The 21,326-nt window shown below is 42.5% G+C and overlaps 1 protein-coding gene across 50 annotated transcripts in view; it reads left to right on the forward strand.

Annotated features, from left to right (window-relative positions):
• Window positions 1-21,326, forward strand: part of LOC110492141 (rap1 GTPase-activating protein 1) — a 133,092-nt gene that overhangs the window by 99,935 nt on the left and 11,831 nt on the right. For 22 of the 50 annotated variants that reach the window (XM_036947073.2, XM_090203105.1, XM_036947057.2 and 19 more), the window contains 15 exons: window positions 3,543-3,645; window positions 12,397-12,432; window positions 13,902-13,949; window positions 14,331-14,369; window positions 14,533-14,724; window positions 15,383-15,486; window positions 16,366-16,444; window positions 16,567-16,620; window positions 16,735-16,818; window positions 18,189-18,289; window positions 18,397-18,526; window positions 19,092-19,247; window positions 19,369-19,440; window positions 19,553-19,639; window positions 19,881-20,018. In XM_036947073.2, the coding sequence (XP_036802968.2) occupies window positions 12,415-12,432; window positions 13,902-13,949; window positions 14,331-14,369; window positions 14,533-14,724; window positions 15,383-15,486; window positions 16,366-16,444; window positions 16,567-16,620; window positions 16,735-16,818; window positions 18,189-18,289; window positions 18,397-18,526; window positions 19,092-19,247; window positions 19,369-19,440; window positions 19,553-19,639; window positions 19,881-20,018 (1,302 nt within the window). In that variant the 5' untranslated portion in view covers window positions 3,543-3,645; window positions 12,397-12,414. Of the gene's footprint in view, window positions 1-3,542; window positions 3,646-6,703; window positions 7,545-12,396; window positions 12,433-13,901; window positions 13,950-14,330; window positions 14,370-14,532; window positions 14,725-15,382; window positions 15,487-16,365; window positions 16,445-16,566; window positions 16,621-16,734; window positions 16,819-18,188; window positions 18,290-18,396; window positions 18,527-19,091; window positions 19,248-19,368; window positions 19,441-19,552; window positions 19,640-19,880; window positions 20,019-21,326 lie in introns of those variants that run through there. The other 28 variants (XM_090203097.1, XM_036947059.2, XM_090203080.1 and 25 more) reach the window with 2 other exon arrangements.

Raw genomic sequence — 21,326 nt, forward strand, 5'->3', positions numbered from 1 at the left:
ACTGTGCAAGCGATAATATTGAAATGGAAGGAGTATCAGACCACTGCAAATCTACCAAGACCTGGCCGTCCCTCTAAACTTTCAGCTCATACAAGGAGAAGACTGATCAGAGATGCAGCCAAGAGGCCCATGATCACTCTGGATGAACTGCAAAGATCTACAGCTGAGGTGGGAGACTCTGTCCATAGGACAACAATCAGTCGTATATTGCACAAATCTGGCCTTTATGGAAGAGTGGCAAGAAGAAAGCCATTTCTTAAAGATATCCATAAAAAGTGTTGTTTAAAGTTTGCCACAAGCCACCTGGGAGACACACCAAACATGTGGAAGAAGGTGCTCTGGTCAGATGAAACCAAAATTGAACTTTTTGGCAACAATGCAAAACGTTATGTTTGGCATAAAAGCAACACAGCTGAACACATCATCCCCACTGTCAAACATGGTGGTGGCAGCATCATGGTTTGGGCCTGCTTTTCTTCAGCAGGGACAGGGAAGATGGTTAAAATTGATGGGAAGATGGATGGAGCCAAATACAGGACCATTCTGGAAGAAAACCTGATGGAGTCTGCAAAAGACCTGAGACTGGGACGGAGATTTGTCTTCCAACAAGACAATGATCCAAAACATAAAGCAAAATCTACAATGGAATGGTTCAAAAATAAACATATCCAGGTGTTAGAATGGCCAAGTCAAAGTCCAGACCTGAATCCAATCGAGAATCTGTGGAAAGAACTGAAAACTGCTGTTCACAAATGCTCTCCATCCAACCTCACTGAGCTCGAGCTGTTTTGCAAGGAGGAATGGGAAAAAATTTCAGTCTCTCGATGTGCAAAACTGATAGAGACATACCCCAAGCGACTTACAGCTGTAATCGCAGCAAAAGGTGGCGCTACAAAGTATTAACTTAAGGGGGCTGAATAATTTTGCATGCCCAATTTTTCAGTTTTTGATTTGTTAAAAAAGTTTGAAATATCCAATAAATGTCGTTCCACTTCATGATTGTGTCCCACTTGTTGTTGATTCTTCACAAAAAAATACAGTTTTATATCTTTATGTTTGAAGCCTGAAATGTGGCAAAAGGTCGCAAAGTTCAAGGGGGCCGAATACTTTCGCAAGGCACTGTATAGTTACAGAATATAATGTTAGTATCACCTGTTAGAGCCTATTTCTCATCCTCTGTGGATTTTTACGTTTCCTGGGTAGCTAGCTTCATAGTAGATATTCCACATTGTGTACTGGTTTTATCTCAAGGTAAATAAAAGCTGCATCTTGCACCTTGACAAACAAGGAGGTGTAATGGTGGAAGTGAAGGTAATGCATTTACTCAGGAGTGTGGCGGGCAAGCAGCCCAATCTGGAGAATAATCACATTTCTGCTCAGAGAGGTTGTCTGCTGTGTGATGGATGGGGCCTTGGAGAGGAGACCTGGGCACGCTGTTCTCGTGCACTATTTAATCAAAACACCTGGAATAAAAGGACATGGGCTCACTCAAGACACTTTGTGATATTTCTAGGTTGAGCCCAGTCAACCTCTCACACCACGTTGTGCCACTTCAGGTGCAGTTAGATTGTGATCAGGACTAACTCAAACTCGGGGGGGGGGGGGGGGGGGGGGACAAGTCTCAAGGTACGCTTGTTTCACTTATAAAAATGTCGACTGTATGTAACAAGTCTGAAGGTTCCCTTGTTTTACATATCCAGTCTTTTTGAATGGTTTCTGCAAGAAATTGAAATTCATCGTTTAGCGCTTCTGAGTTTTCCTCCAGTCACCGAGTCATCATATATCTATGATGTAATAATACTCCTGTCAGAACAATAGAGGAAGGAAGACAACGCAGAGAAGAGAAGGGTTGGAATGATATTGGATTAGTTTACTCAATCTCTTCATATCGCTCTTCAACCTCAGTTCACTTTTTACACCATAGGCCAGGGATCAAATCAAATCAAATCAAATTGTATTTGTCACATACACATGGTTAGCAGATGTTAATGCGAGTGTAGCGAAATGCTTGTGCTTCTAGTTCCGACAATGCAGTAATAACCAACAAGTAATCTAACTAACAATTCCAAAACTACTGTCTTATACACAGTGTAAGGGGATAAAGAATATGTACATAAGGATATATGAATGAGTGATGGTACAGAGCAGCATAGGCAAGATACAGTAGATGATATCGAGTACAGTATATACATATGAGATGAGTATGTAAACAAAGTGGCATAGTTAAAGTGGCTAGTGATACATGTATTACATAAGGATGCAGTCGATGATATAGAGTACAGTATATACGTATGCATATGAGATGAATAATGTAGGGTAAGTAACATTATATAAGGTAGCGTTGGGAAACTTTAATAGGGGTGGGGGCCACAAAAAAACGGAACTCATTATGAGGGGCCGCAGTGGCTTATGGGTCTGCGTACCCACATCCATACCCCCACCCACCCTTGTGACAGTGAAAAGAAGATTGCATTTCTGCAATTCTACACATTTTACCATGGTTTGTCTGTACTCACCCTGTCTGTCCTGTTTGTCTGTACTCACCCTGTCTGTCCTGTTTGTCTGTATTCACCCTGTCTGTCCTGTTTGTCTGTACTCACCCTGTCTGTCCTGTTTGTCTGTACTCACCCTGTCTCTTCTGCTTGTCTGTACTCACCCTGTCTGTCCTGTTTGTCTGTACTCACCCTGTCTCTTCTGTTTGTCTGTACTCACCCTGTCTCTTCTGTTTGTCTGTACTCACCCTGTCTGTCCTGTTTGTCTGTACTCACCCTGTCTCTTCTGTTTGTCAGTACTCACCCTGTCTCTTCTGTTTGTCTGTACTCACCCTGTCTCTTCTGTTTGTCTGTACTCACCCTGTCTGTCCTGTTTGTCTGTACTCACCCTATCTGTCCTGTTTGTCTGTACTCACCCCATGTAACCTGTGTCTCTGTAAATCCCTATTTGCTCTGCCTGTTCCTCTGGGCTCTTTCCTATGCTCACACTGTCAACTGACTTCTGTATAGTCCTTCATTGACTCAGCAATATTCAACACTCATTGGGAGGGACATGTAACCGTAGAATGCCAATTTTTCTAGTAATCTTTTCTACAAGTTTAGATAGCTGGCCGCTAGACTAGCTGACCAATCTAAAATAAAAATGCTGACATGGGCTAATTGAGTGACTGCTGATGCACAACCAAATTATTCTAACTCTCAATATTAAGTTGAGACTGAGTTTCTCTCCCCCCCCCCCCCAACATTTGTATAATTAAAATAAAAATATTGGTCTGCGGGCCTACAAAAGGGCCAGTTGCCCTTCCCTACCGTACGCCATTGTGACGCTTCTCAGAATGGGCACCATGCAGCAGACAGTGTTTCCTAAATAGCTGTGTTGTGTTGTGTTGCCATTGTAAGTTCTGCAAATCACAAACCCAAAACCCTGAGGCATCCAGTCACATTATTCCTCTTCTCTCCCCTCATGACCTCAGTGTGATATACAGCATGGGACATTGTCTGATCTGTCTGATGTTCATGTTTCTCTCTCTGTGTTTTCTGTGTTTCTAGGAAACAAGATGGGGGTGAACCCCGGATCTCAACCACACTAGATCCTCCGTTGTTACAGCCCCCGTTGTCACCGCTCCCGTACACCGCTCCACCGTTCCTCAAGGTAGGAGGGGAGGGAGTGGACGGAGGGGTTTGGGTTTGTGTGCTGTTAACGCCGGTCCTCAGCTCCTACCCCCAACATAACCTGATCTCACTCACCTTATGTGCTCTGTGTGTCACTTTTCTTGTACTCTCTGCCTGCCTGCCTGCCTGCCTGCCTGCCTGCCTGCCTGCCTGCCTGCCTGTCTGTCTGTCTGTCTGTCTGTCTGTCTGTCTGTCTGTCTGTCTGTCTGTCTGTCTGTCTGTCTGTCTGTCTGTCTGTCTGTGTAACCTGTGTCTCTGTAAATCCCTATTTGCTCTGCCTGTTCCTCTGGGCTCTTTCCTATGCTCACACTGTCAACTGACTTCTGTATAGTCCTTCATTGACTCAGCAATATTCAACACTCATTGGGAGGGACATATAACCGTAGAATAACTATTATTTGATATTCATATTTTCTTTGACTTGTGGAATTACAGTATGTGTTTGGCAGCTGTTATGATTCCATTAATATCCAGATTAAACAAACCCAGTCCTATTTCATAAATGTGAACAAAACAGCGCCTGTCTGAATAATTGTCATTCCAAAGGTAAAATGTCCCTGTCCCAAAACTAGAATATGTCACTTATAAAGACTGGCTTTCCTTCTTACCTCACTAATGTACTATTCTGCTTATGGCTTACTGTTACCTAGCTCTAAATTAATTCACAATTCAAATTGTATCAATAGCACTTTTCACTATACTGTCAGCAGCACACATTTCCCGAATGATCCCATTTCAAAGAATCTCTTTTGATACGTCTTACATCTGAACCGAAAGGACAACTAATCTTTCTTAGATATTTTGGGACGTATTAGATTGAAGGGAGCAGAGATTGGAAGATTAAGAGGATACAGTCTTGATGATATCAGTGAGGTTTAAGAGGGCCCTGTACACTTAGGAAGGAAGGATTTACACTTAATCCTAAATGAATCCCACCCGTGAAGGATTGGACAGGGCTCGCAACCATGAAGTTCAAACCTTTACAGTCATCTGTAGTGTCATTGTGAGGAGATGATGTGTTAAGGTATTGCTGAGAAATAGTAGATTGTGCTTATTGATAGTTGTTGGAATGAGAGGTACTGTGGGGCAGGGCTGGGGTCAATTTGAATTGAAGGCAGTCAATTTAGGAAGTGATTTAAAAATGTGTATAAAATAAATTATAACTTTGGAAATAAATAGCTTCTACTCTTCAGTTTATTCAGAAGTAATTGAAAATAGAGGCAGTTCTTTCCAATTTTGAATTGTTATTTAAGTGTACTTCCTGAATTGACTGCCTTCAATTCGAATTGACCCCAGGCCTGCTGTTGGGGTCAGAGCCCTCTGCATAGGGCAGTCTTTCTTGTGCACACACACACACCTAGCGTCAAGGTTGGTCATAGACTGCTTTGCATGCCACACAACTCCTACCAACTCTAATTGAATAAAGTAAATATCATTTTTATCCAACTGTAGAGATTAGATTAAATATGACCTGCAGCTTCCTCTTCTAAATGTTTCCACTCTGAAATTACAATGAAACATGTTTGTTCTGATTTCACGTAGATACATTATACTTCACTTGACTTTGACGTGAGGTGATGAACAGGGAGAAACATGATATTGATAACATAATATTGATAACATGATATCGATAACATGATATCGATAACATAATATTGATAACATAATATTGATAACATAATATTGATAACATGATATTGATAACATGATATTGATAACATGATATTGATAACATGATATTGATAACATGATATTGATAACATAATATTGATAACATGATATTGATAACATGATATTGATAACATGATATTGTAGCAATCACATAATTTCACAAGATGTAACCATTGTTGTCTATTCAGACCTGCTGTACTCAGTATCAATTGTCATTGTAACTAGTTGTTGACTAGGCTGCAGTCATGCTATTCAACAGGTTCTAATTGATCAAATAAGTGCAGTCATCTCTGCTTTCCATGGCGTTTCACTTAGATAAACTGGAATGGCAATGTCTTCATGGTTCTTCATGGTTCATTTACTGTATGTGCCCAGTAAATTATAAAAAGAGGATGCAAGTCATTATACAGTTCCAAGCTGTTATTCTTTCTTAGAAATAATAATGCATAATGAAGCATAAACATTGTCTTTACGTAGTTTAACAAAACATATATCAAGACAATAAGAGGAGGACAAAGGAAATAGAGAGCTCTCTATATAGTGGACTGGACCCAGTAGACACACATGCCCAGATAGGAAATAGAGAGTTCTCTATATAGTGGACTGGACCCAATAGACACACATGCTCAGATAGGAAATAGAGAGCTCTCTATATAGTGGACTGGACCCAATAGACACACATGCCCAGATAGGAAATAGAGAGCTCTCTATATAGTGGACTGGACCCAGTAGACACACATGCCCAGATAGGAAATAGAGAGTTCTCTATATAGTGGACTGGACCCAATAGACACACATGCTCAGATAGGAAATAGAGAGCTCTCTATATAGTGGACTGGACCCAATAGACACACATGCCCAGATAGGAAATAGAGAGCTCTCTATATAGTGGACTGGACCCAATAGACACACATGCTCAGATAGGAAATAGAGAGCTCTCTATATAGTGGACTGGACCCAGTAGACACACATGCCCAGATAGGAAATAGAGAGTTCTCTATATAGTGGACTGGACCCAGTAGACACACATGCCCAGATAGGAAATAGAGAGCTCTCTATATAGTGGACTGGACCCAATAGACACACATGCCCAGATAGGAAATAGAGAGCTCTCTATATAGTGGACTGGACCCAATAGACACACATGCCCAGATAGAGATACTCCTCTCCAAAGTTTTAATGATGTGCTCAGACAGAAAGTGGGTGTGTGGAGTAGCAGCTGCCAGACAGGTCTGGTAGAGAGAGGAGTTATTGTTCCTTATCCTTATGAGAGGACTATTAGTCCTCTGTAATGAGAGGTCCCAGCTCTGACACCTGCACTAGGCCTACAAACTGGGCACTGTGGGTGTGGCTGTTCAGACCTCCTCCTCTCTGGCTGGCAGTCTGGCTGGCTGTCTGGCTTTCTGGCTGGCTGATTCTGCTCATTCTTTGTTCTTTATTTTCTCTTTCTTTCTGAAAAGTCTTTGAAATGATGAATAGCCAAAAAGAAATTGCATTGGAATTGAGACATTTGATTAAGTTCCAATGAAGTTATTCCTCGCTATACGACCCCAAAACATTGTCTCTATTGTTATAGAGTGGTGCTGGCTGTCCACAACTTCTCTATCTCCAGTGTTGGTAGGAGGGTGCTGCAGGGACTTGTCTGAGCAGTAGAGTACATCACAGCCTGAGGAGTTGGACCATGCTCTACCTCTGGCCATCTGCCAGACACTCAGAGAGAGAGAGAGAGGGCTGGGGGACAGGGACAGGAGGAGTAGGGTTGTGCTCATAGTGCACTTTCAGAACTCATTACCTCCTTCTCCTCTTCCTAGACAGAGTGGCATAAAGAGAAAGATAGTGAGGATTGCTGACCAATTCTTTGGACACACAGACAGTCGGACACACACCTGATGACACTTGCTGTGTACACACAACTCTGTGACTCTCCTAGTTTGGCTGTAGTTGTTTGGGTAACTTCTACACTGTGGGTGAGGGACTGCATTATCGCAGTGGAATACAGGCATGCCTCTGGGGCAGCAGGCAATGTGCTCTTCTAATACTGGACACTTGAACTTAACAGTTGAACTCACAAACCAGTGACCGTGATTTATTTTCTGCTGGAGGATTTTGTTTCATGGAAAATAGTCTTCTTGAAAAATGTCTAAAAGTTGTCAGATCCATCTCAATGCTCCACTGGTGACAGCGGGACCGTGGAGGAAGCACAGCAAAGTAAGTACTCGGATAGACTAGTCACACCTCTGACAGAGAGCTCTCCTTTGATTGTCTGATAATTATTAGGACCAGAGTAAGAACTAAGCAAGGGATCATGACTCTTAGCAGTCATTACTCATTAGCTACCATGTGTGTGTCAGGGAAAGTGCCCGTTCTCTCTGGCAAGCATGCTAAATTAGACAGGGAAGAAGACAAGGACCGTGGTAGATTTAATTCAAAGACCCCCATTCATGGCCCCCTTTTTTTTTTTTTAGATGTGAGCCTTGGGTTATTGTCAGTTCAAATTCAGGTCTGTGTTTTAGACTGAGGATGGAAATAGTCAATACTACCCTGATTGTTGTATTTCCTTGTTCATTCAGTTGGAAAGGATAAATATGTGTATGTGGGCCTCCTATACTTTTGTGTTTCTGACAGCTAACAGTTCTGTATGTAGTAGCATCTAACAGTTCTGTATGTAGTAGCATCTAACAGTTCTGTATGTAGTAGCATCTAACGGTTCTATATATAGTAGCATCTGACAGTTCTGTATGTAGTAGCAGCTAACAGTTCTGTATGTAGTAGCAGCTAAATGTAGTAGCAGCTAACGGTTCTATATATAGTAGCAGCTGACAGTTCTGTATGTAATAGCAACTAACAGTTCTGTATGTAGTAGCAACTAACAGTTCTGTATGTAGTAGCAGCTAACAGTTCTGTATGTAGTAGCAGCTAACGGTTCTATATATAGTAGCAGCTGACAGTTCTGTATGTAATAGCAACTAACAGTTCTGTATGTAGTAGCAACTAACAGTTCTGTATGTAGTAGCAGCTAACAGTTCTGTATGTAGTAGCAGCTAACAGTTCTGTATGTAGTAGCAGCTGACAGTTCTGTATGTAGTAGCAGCTAACAGTTCTGTATGTAGTAGCAGCTGACAGTTCTGTATGTAGTAGCAGCTAACAGTTCTGTATGTAATAGCAGCTAACAGTTCTGTATGTAGTAGCAGCTAACAGTTCTGTATGTAGTAGCAGCTGACAGTTCTGTATGTAGTAGCAGCTAACAGTTCTGTATGTAATAGCAGCTAACAGTTCTGTATGTAGTAGCAGCTAACATTTTTGTATGTAGTAGCAGCTAACAGTTCTGTATGTAATAGCAGCTGACAGTTCTGTATGTAGTAGCAGCAAACGGTTCTGTATGTAGTAGCAGCTAACAGTTCTGTATGTAGTAGCAGCAAACGGTTCTGTATGTAGTAGCAGCTAACAGTTTTGTATGTAGTAGCAGCTAACAATTCTGTATGTAGTAGCAGCTAACATTTTTGTATGTAGTAGCAGCTAACAGTTCTGTATGTAGTAGCAGCTAACATTTTTGTATGTAGTAGCAGCTAACATTTTTGTATGTAGTAGCAGCTAACAGTTCTGTATGTAGTAGCAGCTAACAGTTCTGTATGTAGTAGCAGCTAACATTTTTGTATGTAGTAGCAGCTAACAGTTCTGTATGTAGTAGCAGCTAACAGTTCTGTATGTAGTAGCAGCTAACATTTTTGTATGTAGTAGCAGCTAACAGTTCTGTATGTAGTAGCAGCAAACGGTTCTGTATGTAGTAGCAGCTAACAGTTTTGTATGTAGTAGCAGCTAACAATTCTGTATGTAGTAGTAGCAGCTAACAGTTCTTTCTGAATGTAGTAGCAGCTAACAGTTATGTATGTAGTAGCAGCTAACAATTCTGTATGTAGTAGCAGCTAACAGTTCTGTATGTAATAGCAACTAACAGTTCTGTATGTAGTAGCAGCTAACAGTTCTGTATGTAGTAGCAGCTAACAGTTCTTTCTGTATGTAGTAGCAGCTAACAACTCTGTATGTCGTAGCAGCTAACAGTTCTGTATGTAGTAGCAGCTAACAGTTCTGTATGTAGTAGCAGCTAACAGTTCTGTATTTAGTCGCAGCTAACAATTCTGTATGTAGTAGCAGCTAACAATTCTGTATGTAGTAGCAGCTAACAATTCTGTATGTAGTAGCAGCTAACAATTCTGTATGTAGTAGCAGCTAACAGTTCTGTATGTAGTAGCAGCTAACAGTTCTGTATGTAGTAGCAGCTAACATTTGTGTATGTAGTAGCAGCTAACAGTTCTGTATGTAGTAGCAGCTAACAGTTCTGTATGTAGTAGCAGCTAACATTTTTGTATGTAGTAGCAGCTAACAGTTCTGTATGTAGTAGCAGCTAACATTTTTGTATGTAGTAGCAGCTAACAATTCTGTATGTAGTAGCAGCTAACAGTTCTGTATGTAGTAGCAGCTAACATTTTTGTATGTAGTAGCAGCTAACAGTTCTGTATGTAGTAGCAGCTAACAGTTCTGTATGTAGTAGCAGCTAACATTTTTGTATGTAGTAGCAGCTAACAATTCTGTATGTAGTAGCAGCTAACAGTTCTGTATGTAGTAGCAGCTAACATTTTTGTATGTAGTAGCAGCTAACAATTCTGTATGTAGTAGCAGCTAACAATTCTGTATGTAGTAGCAGCTAACAGTTCTGTATGTAGTAGCAGCTAACATTTTTGTATGTAGTAGCAGCTAACAGTTCTGTATGTAGTAGCAGCTAACATTTTTGTATGTAGTAGCAGCTAACAGTTCTGTATGTAGTAGCAGCTAACAGTTCTGTATGTAGTAGCAGCTAACAGTTCTGTATGTAGTAGCAGCTAACAGTTCTGTATGTAGTAGCAGCTAACATTTTTGTATGTAGTAGCAGCTAACAATTCTGTATGTAGAAGCAGCTAACAGTTCTGTATGTAGTAGCAGCTAACATTTTTGTATGTAGTAGCAGCTAACAGTTCTGTATGTAGTAGCAGCTAACAGTTCTGTATGTAGTAGCAGCTAACAGTTCTGTATGTAGTAGCAGCTAACAGTTCTGTATGTAGTAGCAGCTGACAGTTCTGTATGTAGTGGAAGCTACATGTAGTAGCAGCTAACAATTCTGTATGTAGTAGCAGCTAACAGTTCTGTATGTAGTAGCAGCTAACATTTTTGTATGTAGTAGCAGCTAACAGTTCTGTATGTAGTAGCAGCTAACAGTTCTGTATGTAGTAGCAGCTAACAGTTCTGTATGTAGTAGCAGCTAACAGTTCTGTATGTAGTAGCAGCTGACAGTTCTGTATGTAGTGGAAGCTACATGTAGTAGCAGCTAACAATTCTGTATGTAGTAGCAGCTAACATTTTTGTATGTAGTAGCAGCTAACAATTCTGTATGTAGTAGTTCTTTATGCATCTAACAATTCTGTATATAGTAGCAGCTCACAATTCTGTATGTAGTAGCAGCTAACAGTTCTGTATGTAGTAGCAGCTAACAGTTCTGTATGTAGTAGCAGCTAACAGTTCTGTATGTAGTAGCAGCTAACAATTCTGTATGTAGTAGCAGCTAACAGTTCTGTATGTAGTAGCAGCTAACAGTTCTGTATGTAGTAGCAGCTAACAGTTCTGTATGTAGTAGCAGCTAACAGTTCTGTATGTAGTAGCAGCTAACAGTTCTGTATGTAGTAGCAGCTAACAGTTGTGTTTGTAGTATGTAGACCATAAGGACATCATGTGCTCTCTAAACCGTTCAGCTGGCCATACTGTTTTGTGAATGTCATTGTTTTCGACAGTGTGTTTTCCAGGCCAGTGATGTTTGTCTTTAGGGTTTGTACTGTAGCAGACCTTTGTTGTTTGCGTATAGCGGAGGACTTTACTCATACTCACTCTGAACACTCAGACCATGTAGTACTGTACACAAATGGTTTGGTCAGCCTTGAGGGAGTGTGCCTTTTGGCTGGACAGCTTCTTTTGACAAACAACACATTTGAGACTGGAATTATCATACTCTTTAGATACTGAGTAACAACCTTAATCAATGCTACAATTTAAAATAAATCAATGCAACTTGTCCAAACTGCTCAGCATGCGAAATGGTGAGGGGAATAATGTTACATGGAGATACATTGTGGTTAGTCAGTTGAAACATGGATGAGAATGTTTTAGTTTGGAAAAACAGGTCAGTCAGTGTTGACTATGGAACACGGTCAACTTCAACCAGGGAGGGGTGGATTAGTTCACACAAGTGGAATCTGTCAGAAAGTCTAGTAAAAGTGTTGATAAGAAGTGGAGGATGACTCAATTCCACTGGGACGTTGTAGTCCTACATAACATGTGACTGTATCATACAGTACACGGAAGATGCTGCATTTTCCAATCTGTAGTTTTCTTGATGTAGATGAATGGTGTACTGGCAACCTGCCCAGACTGATGCAGACCGACCAAGTGAGCGAGCATGATGCAGACCGACTCCTAACGTATAGGTTTACAACCCAACATGACAGGCATGCTGTCTAAGAAGCTTTTTGTGTCAGACAATATACTGTACCTCTTGGCAATACAGTAAATCTCAGACATACAGTAGAGTGTCATGTTCTTGTTGTTATTGTCATGGAACATTGTCTTAGCTGGTGTCATCATCAATGGGAGAAAGGTGTGGCTTGGACTGACTCTCTCTGTGAGATGGGGCCCTTTACTGATGAGTACCACCATGACTCCCACGCTGGTGATTTTACGTATGTGTTGCTCTCTGGGATGTAAACACCTTTTTAAAAGGAATATTCCAGTAAAAGAGGAGTCTCACTTCTGAGGGGAAAAAAACTATTAGTCGAGTGTGTGTTCCAACAGGACCAGATGTGTAATGCCGTGGAGAACTAATGCATAACAAATGAATTGTGGGACGGTGCTAGGAAAGCATATGTTATAGGCCAGAGTTCACACAGTCAGTATTCAGACATTGGGACATGTCCCTTTCTAACACTGATACAGCAACTATCATAGAGTTTAATTCATGTCCACTTTCTCCTCTCTCCAGACCACAGATTTATTTGAAATGATTGAGAAGATGCAGGTAAGGTATATTGGATTTATTTTTGTTGCTTTTTAAAAAATCTAACCTAAACTTTCCAAGCAAGGCAGTGTCACTAACCAGTGCATGGAGTATCTATGAGATGCTCTGTTGGCTTTGCATTTCAGTAACAATGGCTTGTCTTACCTCTGTACTCAGGGTCAGCAGGGCTGGGTAAGACGGTGTTAGAGTAAAGATGTCAGGGGTGATATGTCTGGACAGACACTCTTACGAGACTTATACCCAGCCTCCTGTGCTGCTAATTATCTTTATTTTAAAGAACACCTGGTAACCCTTTGTCCTTTGAAAGCCATTACCATCCTCCCTACCCAAAATAGTGGAATATAGGTATCGTGACAGCCTTTGCGCTACTACAACACAAGACAAGACCGTGTTTGATACACTACTAAACATTGGGGAACAGGGTGTCCTTTTTACACGGTCTGAAAGTACATTTGAACTTTAACAGATGACTTTATAATACTTACTGTAACAGCATCAACATTAATATATGATGTTCATCTTTCTCTATTTATGATGTTTTACTTCAGGATTATTATGAGAAAAGGAAACCAAATATTTGGACTTGAAGAAAATGGGGTTTTATGCTCTATGTTGACATAGTTTTGTGTAAAGGCTTGTCTTTGAATAGAAGATAAATCAGTTTGTTTGCCAAGTGCTCCAGGAATCCCTCCTCTCCTCTATCTCAGACAGCATATCAAACAGACAGCAGCACCTATCAGCTCCATCATATCAGACAGACTCACAGCCCTCACATGGTCAGTCCTTTACCCACATGTCTGTAGCCAGTATCTGTACACACTCGTGGACTGAGGAACAAACACTCCACTTGTGTTTTAGGGGTATTCAGGCCCCATGCTGTCCAGTATGCCAAGCCTTTATAAGTGACACAGTCCCAAAGGTCTTATTACTGCATCCAGGCCTTTGTCTTTCAGGTTAACTGGCTGCTCTTTTCACAGATGAATTAATTCTATGCATCTCCCTACCTATCTCTCTATCTCTCTCCACTCTGCATCCCTTTGCTCTTTTGCCCGCTTTCTGTATTACACACATGGATGGCTGTGTTACATCTTAGTCTGTTGATAATATGATTAGTCCTCCCTGTACTTTGTTACTTCCTCTGGAACTGTGGATTCAAATGTAACTAATCTGTCAGAAAAGATGTACGACACGGTTGTGAATCAGTAATAATGATGAACGCCTCTGGATCTCTGATGACCTGGGTTTGGACTGTAACATCAGCTATCATGTGTAACTAGCATTCTCCTCTCTCTCTCTCTCTCTCTCTCTCTCTCTCTCTCTCTCTCTCTCTCTCTCTCTCTCTCTCTCTCTCTCTCTCTCTCTCTCTCTCTGTCTCTCTGTCTCTCTGTCTCTGTCTCTCTCTCTCTCTGTCTCTCTCTCTCTCTGTCTTTCTCTCTCTCTCTCTCTCTCTCTCTCTCTCTCTCTCTCAGGGCAACAGAATGGAGGAGCAGCGATGTACCTTTCCTCCCCCACTCAAAGTATGCTGGCTCTCAAGACCTCTCTCACACTGACACACAGTACCTCCATTGTCTCACTGCTCCTCATATCTCTCTGTATCTGACTGCTGACAAGAGAAAAATGTTGTCCATGCTTACAGTTCACAGCACTCCAAATGCTCAAATCTAGCAGCCCTCTATATCTAATAATGTATAAACTAACATGGTTATAAGGATATAATAAATGTTACAGAGTAATATAATCATCACATCCCTGCAGCCTCATTGTCTGTATCAAAGCTGATAGGCACTTTGGCTTGGATTTAATGGTCACACAGCATCACATCATTCAATTAGTAGTATCACTGAAGCCTACTGAGAGGAAATGTCTTACTTGGTGTGTCTGTGTTGTTCTCTCTGCAGACTGAGGAGGACTACATTCCTTACCCCAGTGTCCATGAGGTATGTACAGACTCAACTTCAATGCAGTCATTTCACCAGTAACATGGATTTGGGGTATTTGTGCTTCATGGTTGATATTTCAGAATTCATTAGAAATCACTATCACACTGCTTGGGCAAAAAGCCCCCAACCTCTCTGTGCTCATCTCCATGTTGCTAACCAGGTGTTAGAGAGAAAGAGCGGGTTCCCCCTGATTCTGCTACCTCAGTTTGGGGGTTACTGGATCGAGGGGAACAACCATGAGCTGAGTGATAGTACTGATCCAGACCAGATCCAGCCTCTGTCCCCTACCACACGCAACAAGCTGGAGAGTAACTCCACCGCCAAGATCTACAGGAAGCACTTTCTGGGCAAGGTGAGGCTGAACACTGGGACTGTTGTGAAGGAGTTTTTGTTTCAGCATTTCTGTACTTTGTCTCCTCCTTCATCCCCCCCTGTCCTTCCAATCACTTCCAACTGCCCCTACAATAATATGACAAAAACAAGCACCGTGGCTGTAAATGAATGAAAAAGGCTATGTGGGTACAAAACATTTGTAGAGCACCTTAAATACAACGTTTTGTAGCCCAAAGGGCATTCTACTAGTATGGAGAGACCATAACTGTTTTACAACCATAAGTGTTTTACAATCAATATCCCTTCCTATTCATTACAGTAATGAAAGTGAATGAGTGTTCGAACAATCCCACCTGGTAACCTAATAAGAGCAACTCATCGTGCCGGTTGACACTTCAGAGACGGGTGCTAATGAAGATGCATTAGGCTTTGCCACATGTTTTACACCAGCCACAGTAATAGGACATAAATCTAGTCTGCTCATAGAGGTGAGGTGAGATTCTGAATGGAATAGCAGCAGTTGCCTGGCACAGAAGGCCTACTGTTAATAAATTAGCTAATTAAAAGTGTGTGTGTGTGTGTGTGTGTGTGTGTGTGTGTGTAATCGCGCCTGTGTGTGCAATCTGAGAGAGAAAATGGTCTCTTCGGCTGACTGTATGCTTGTGCTGCGTCACCAGGAGCACTTTAATTACTACTCAGTGGACGGAGCTCTGGGACATCTGGTGTTCTCCCTGAAGTATGACGAGATCGGAGACCAGGAACACCTTCGCCTCATGCTCAGGTAAAACAACCTTAGCCTCCACCACCATCATCATCACCATCACAATCACCACAACCATCACCACCATCATCATCACCATCACAATCACCACCACCACCACCACCATCATCACCATCACAATCACCACCACCACCACCACCATCATCACCATCACAATCACCACCACCACCACCACCATCATCACCATCACAATCACCATCACCACCACCACCATCATCACCATCACAATCACCACCACCACCACCACCATCATCACCATCACAATCACCACCATCATCAACACCATCACAATCACCACCACCACAACCATCATCACCATCACAATGACCACTACCACCATCATCACAATCACCACTACCACCACCACCACCATCATCACAATCACCATCATCATCACCACCATTCACCATCAGTAGCAACATCATCATCACATCCTTCTCTCTGCTGGCTCTCATCCCTCTCAGCTCCTCCCCTTCCATCCCTACGTTCTCCTTTATCAGGACACTGTGTATACATATAGTACATACAGTACTAGACTGTAAACATACTGATTCTGTTTACAGAAGTCTGTATCTCTACAGTTGTAGCTCTGCTGTAATCAATGGAAAGTTGCTCAAATTAGAATTTCCATTCACTTCCAGTGTTTATATAAGTCGTTCCCTGGTGTGGTGATAATCCCATTCTCCAACTGATAGTCTTATCATAGGAGTCATGAAGCCAGGGAGAATGAAAACACCACACTGTCATTTCCTCATCCGCATGATGTGACAGATGGACTATTTAGGTCAGTGAGTGGGTGGAGGGATACGGACGCAGGGACAGAAGTGTTGCATCACTATGATCATCGTAAGAACATGTTGTTATGATTGTCATCACCAGGACCAAGCTGAAGACCTATCATGATGTGATCCCCATATCCTGTCTCACGGAGTTCCCTAACGTGGTGCAGATGGCCAAGGTGAGAGCATGGTTAGGAGCAGTTTATCAAAACATATGTTCAAAAGTTGAAAAGTGTCATAATAGTATCATAATGACACTTGATGAAAGCGTCCATGATTTCATGTGTCTTCTTTTTGACAGCTTGTCTGTGAAGAAGTGAATGTGGATCGCTTTTTTCCTGCCCTTTACCCAAAAGTAAGCCTTGTGCTTTGAAGTGTTCTACTTCTGAGATATTTAACAACAGAACCTTTTACATGGATAGTTAACGTCTGATGCTGACTTTTCATTCAATCTGTGATCTGTCAACAGGCTTCAAGACTCATCGTCACTTTTGATGAACATGTCATTAGCAACAACTTCAAGTTTGGAGTCGTCTACCAGAAGTTTGGACAGGTGAGCCTTGATACATCAAGACCAGTTAAAACTATTGGTAACACTAAATGCAGAGCACATCAAATCATATTCAGGCCGAACTCAAGTACTGACCGAGTCCTGACGTGAGTTCATTATAATGAGTACCCTCTCTTGCAATTCTCATAAGAGAATTAATATGCTTAAAGGGTGATTATGCAACATTTTCTGACTGTATCAACAGCGGACTAATTAAAAAATATATGTTTTTAGTGGAGTTTCCCTTTAATGCTTATCCTCCTCCCCCATTACATTCACATAGTCTCTCAAATCCTAAGTCAACTGTATGTTTCTCTTCAGTATTCCTTCTCATTACAATCACAACACTATTGTTTACTGATAAGCTACTGGAGCCTCAATAGAGGTTCCTTGTATCTTTTCATTTGGCCTAGGGAGTGGAGCTCCACATCCTTGACCTTTAAACTCTAAAGCAGAGGACCACACTCAGCAGATATAGGCTCCATCTCACAGGGGCTCCAGGGGCCTCAATAACCATCTCCTCGGAACCCAGAGAGACATTAACATGCAGGAGAAACACTGGGGATTGAATACACATAGAAAAGCAACGGAGGGAGGGAGAGAGAGAGGGAGGGAGGGCAAACAAACATGCACAAAGGTCTGAGAGGTCCCTCTCAACCGCACTCATAGATGTGTGCACACACACAGAGCCACTCTAGTCACAGCACAAACAAACTCACTAGAGAGACAAAAGCACTTTCTCTCGTCCGTCAAAGTGAAGGGCCTCTCCTGTCTCCTCATCTCTCACGGTGCTGTGTAGTTGACAGCCAGGAGTGATAAACTAACCCTCAACACATGATCTTCTCTATACGTTTATTGAAACATCTTCCTTCCTCCAGGCACCTTAGAGATCGAACCGGGTTAAATGAGAACGGTGTGGTATTATGATTGACCATGCTCACTGTACTGTACCTTTGTAGTTAAGCCCAATGCTAATCAGGCATTATGCTGATGGTTGCTAAGGGTGCTTCCGTCAGGCGCCACTATAGATTTTCTAATGCAAGTGTTGTTGACAGTGTTTTGTCTTGATGTTTGTTGATGGATCCCGAAGTATAGATAGGTTTTTATCCAGCTCCCTATTTTCTGTGTATTCTGGGATCAGGGACAAAAGTGTTATCGTTATTCCCTCATTATTCTAGTTTTGTATTAGCCATGATAATGATAGTATTCACCGTACAGCAAATAACGTACGTCTTGTCAAGTATGTCATCACGAGACCTTCATATATATGACATGACAATGCGTTATGTAATCCTCATAGTGCTTTGGTCAATGGCAGTGTTTTTCTTCAAATGTATGACTGCCGGTAACCTCGACAAAATCCTTGTTTGCAGACATCAGAAGTCGAGTTGTTTGGAAACAGTGCCGAAAGTCCTGCCTTTGTTGAATTCCTAGAGTTTCTGGGGGAGAAGGTCGAGCTGCATGACTTTAAAGGGTAAGAACTTGTTAATATACTCATTCAATATCAAATGTATGGATATCCTGAACAGTGTATTGGAGAAAGAGGCAGGTTTCACTGAATGGTCCTATCTATCGGTCTAGGTTTCGTGGTGGGTTGGACGTGACCCACGGCCAGACAGGCTCTGAGTCCGTCTACCACAACTACCGCAACAAGAGGATCATGTTTCATGTGTCCACCAAGCTGCCTTATACCGAGGGGGACACACAACAGGTACTGTACCAGACTCGCCTGCTCTACCTCTCCTGCTCTATACATTTGATGCAGACTGTCATCATCACACTGAGTTTCTGTCATGGATCACGTTTTACATGAGTCATTTTCTCAGTCTTCGCTCATCAGGGCAAGTGTCAACTCAAACACAGACAGACACCTTATCAGGACTCGTACACAAACAATGTCTTAGGCCTGTCTGTACAAACAAACACCGTAAGTTAACAGGAAGAACACACGCAATGTGTAATCAGAGCCCCCAGCTGCAGTGGGAGCAGCCGATTGAGAGTAAAGCCAATCAGAGCTTTTGTCCAAGTTGATATGGTGGAGCAGCAACCTTTCCCCAGGTGTTTGTTTGTCCTGGCTCATCTGCTGTGAGAGAGAGGGACGGACGGAGAGGGGAGAGAGTGAGAGGACAGACAGACAGACAGACAGACAGACAGACAGACAGACAGACAGACAGACAGACAGACAGACAGACAGACAGACAGACAGACATGTTCTTGACCATTGCATGTGATCTGAATGCAGAGTTTTATAAACAAGTTGCTGTGTTGTGTTGCAGTTGCAGAGGAAGCGGCACATAGGGAACGACATTGTGGCCATAGTGTTCCAGGAGGAGAGTACACCCTTCGTACCAGATATGATCGCCTCCAACTTCCTCCATGCCTACGTAGTGGTGCAGGTGGAGAACGCCTGTACTGACAACGTACTGTACAAGGTGCTGTATCCGTCCCTGATCTTCACTAATAAACACATCGACTGTCTCATGTCGCCCACCAATCTATCATACCACACACACATTATCACCATTCATGACACGTGTGATTGTCACCTGTTAGGTGTCAGTGACAGCGCGAGATGACGTACCTTTCTTTGGACCTCCCCTGCCAGACCCGGCTGTCTTTAGAAAAGTGAGTTGGTCCAACTACAATCCCAACTCCGGTGGCCTTCGGTCAGCTTCACTGTTTTCTCTCTCCTCCATCATCTTGTCTGTCATTCAGTCCATTTCCTCTTTTACCCCAGGGTCCAGAATTCCAGGAGTTCCTCTTCACTAAGCTCATCAACGCTGAGTATGCCTGCTGCAAAGCTGAGAAATTTGCCAAACTGGAGGCGAGTTATTCTCCTTCTCAGTCATGGTTTTCAATGTCAGACAGTTTTTTTTGGCAGACAGTGTTTTCAGTGTTTTTCTGCCAAGGTATGACACCTACCATTACATATCATCTGTGAATGCTTTTCTGGGAATTTGTAACTTTAACTAGGTGTGTGTGTGTGTGTGTGTGTGTGTGTGTGTGTGTGTGTGTGTGTGTGTGTGTGTGTGTGTGTGTGTGTGTGTGTGTGTGTGTGTGATCAGGAGCGTACGCGGTCCGCCTTGCTGGAGACGCTGTATGAGGAGTTACACATCAACAGCCAGGCCATGATGGGTCTGGGAGGAGACGAGGATAAGCTGGAGAACGGGTCCGGAGGAGGGGGCTTCTTTGAGTCCTTTAAGGTAACCTGGCACAGCTGGGAAAAGGCTTGGGGCAGTAGGCGTAGTATACACTGACTAATGTGTTTTTACACATCGACACTTGTTCCTGAATATATCACTAGTGACAATAGTTATACACTCATAGATGCACATAATGCAGGTTCAAATCAGTTTGAATTGAATGTGAAACTAAAACAGAGAACCTTTCCTATCTTATAGTGACAGTTGTTTCACTATTTCTCTGCTGTTCCCTCTTGGTTGTACAGGTTGTTGTATGTCTGGTGGTGTCCATAAATAATCCAGGACACTGGAGTAAAATGCTTGATCAATCTCCATTAGTCTGTCTTGGGAACAGCTCTCTCTCTGTGCTCTGCTGCTCTGTTCTGTGGGCTTACTGAATGAATGGCTCACCAGCTTCTCAATGTCAGGCTTCATCTGTTGTAGTGTGTTCTTTCTGCAGCATGTCCTGTGTTTGTGACAACGCTGGCTTTATCTCCTTCTCTGTTTCACCCTTCCAGATACATGCAATACTAGTTCTGACAATGGGCATACACTCGTGTATCTCTCTCTCTCCATCAGATGCTCTATCTCTGCTTCTCTGTCTCTACCTCCAGCCAGGTCTCTTCTACAGGGCTACTCTGGGTTCATTGGTTTTGGATGCTCTCCAACTGGTGTTTAGTGTGGACACATAAGCAGGCAGATATCAGATATCTCCCTCACTGCTCTACAGCCCCGCCTTCTCTTCCCACCTGCCCACCCACACTGACTCAGCCCCAAGCTTAGTGTTTCTCTTTGCAACTACCTTAGTGCTGGATGGGAACTTACTGTGTTGTGTGTCTTGTAGTTCCAGTGTCTTTCTCCTCGCTATGTTTCTGTAGCTTTTAGTGGTGGGGTTTAGACTCAGTACCAGCTTAGTGCTTGTCCTTCTCACTCTGACTGAGGTGGTTAGTTAGGGTTAGAGTCAGTGTTAGACCCAGCTCAACGTGTCTCCTCCTTGTCTCTCTCTCTCTGAAGTGGTTAGTTAGTTAGTTAGAGTCAGTGTTAGACCCAGCTCAACGTGTCTCCTCCTTGTCTCTCTCTCTCTGAAGTGGTTAGTTAGTTAGTTAGAGTCAGTGTTAGACCCAGATCAACGTGTCTCCTCCTTGTCTCTCTCTCTCTCTGAAGTGGTTGGTTAGTTAGTTAGAGTCAGTGTTAGATCAGCTCAACGTGTCTCCTCCTTGTCTCTCTCTCTCTCTCTCTGAAGTGGTTAGTTAGTTAGAGTCAGTGTTAGATCAGCTCAATGTGTCTCCTCCTTGTCTCTCTCTCTCTGAAGTGGTTAGTTAGTTAGAG

Source organism: Oncorhynchus mykiss, chromosome 16, assembly GCF_057628025.1.
Source record: "Oncorhynchus mykiss isolate SJ-2025 chromosome 16, ASM5762802v1, whole genome shotgun sequence".
NCBI lineage: Eukaryota > Metazoa > Chordata > Actinopteri > Salmoniformes > Salmonidae > Oncorhynchus > Oncorhynchus mykiss.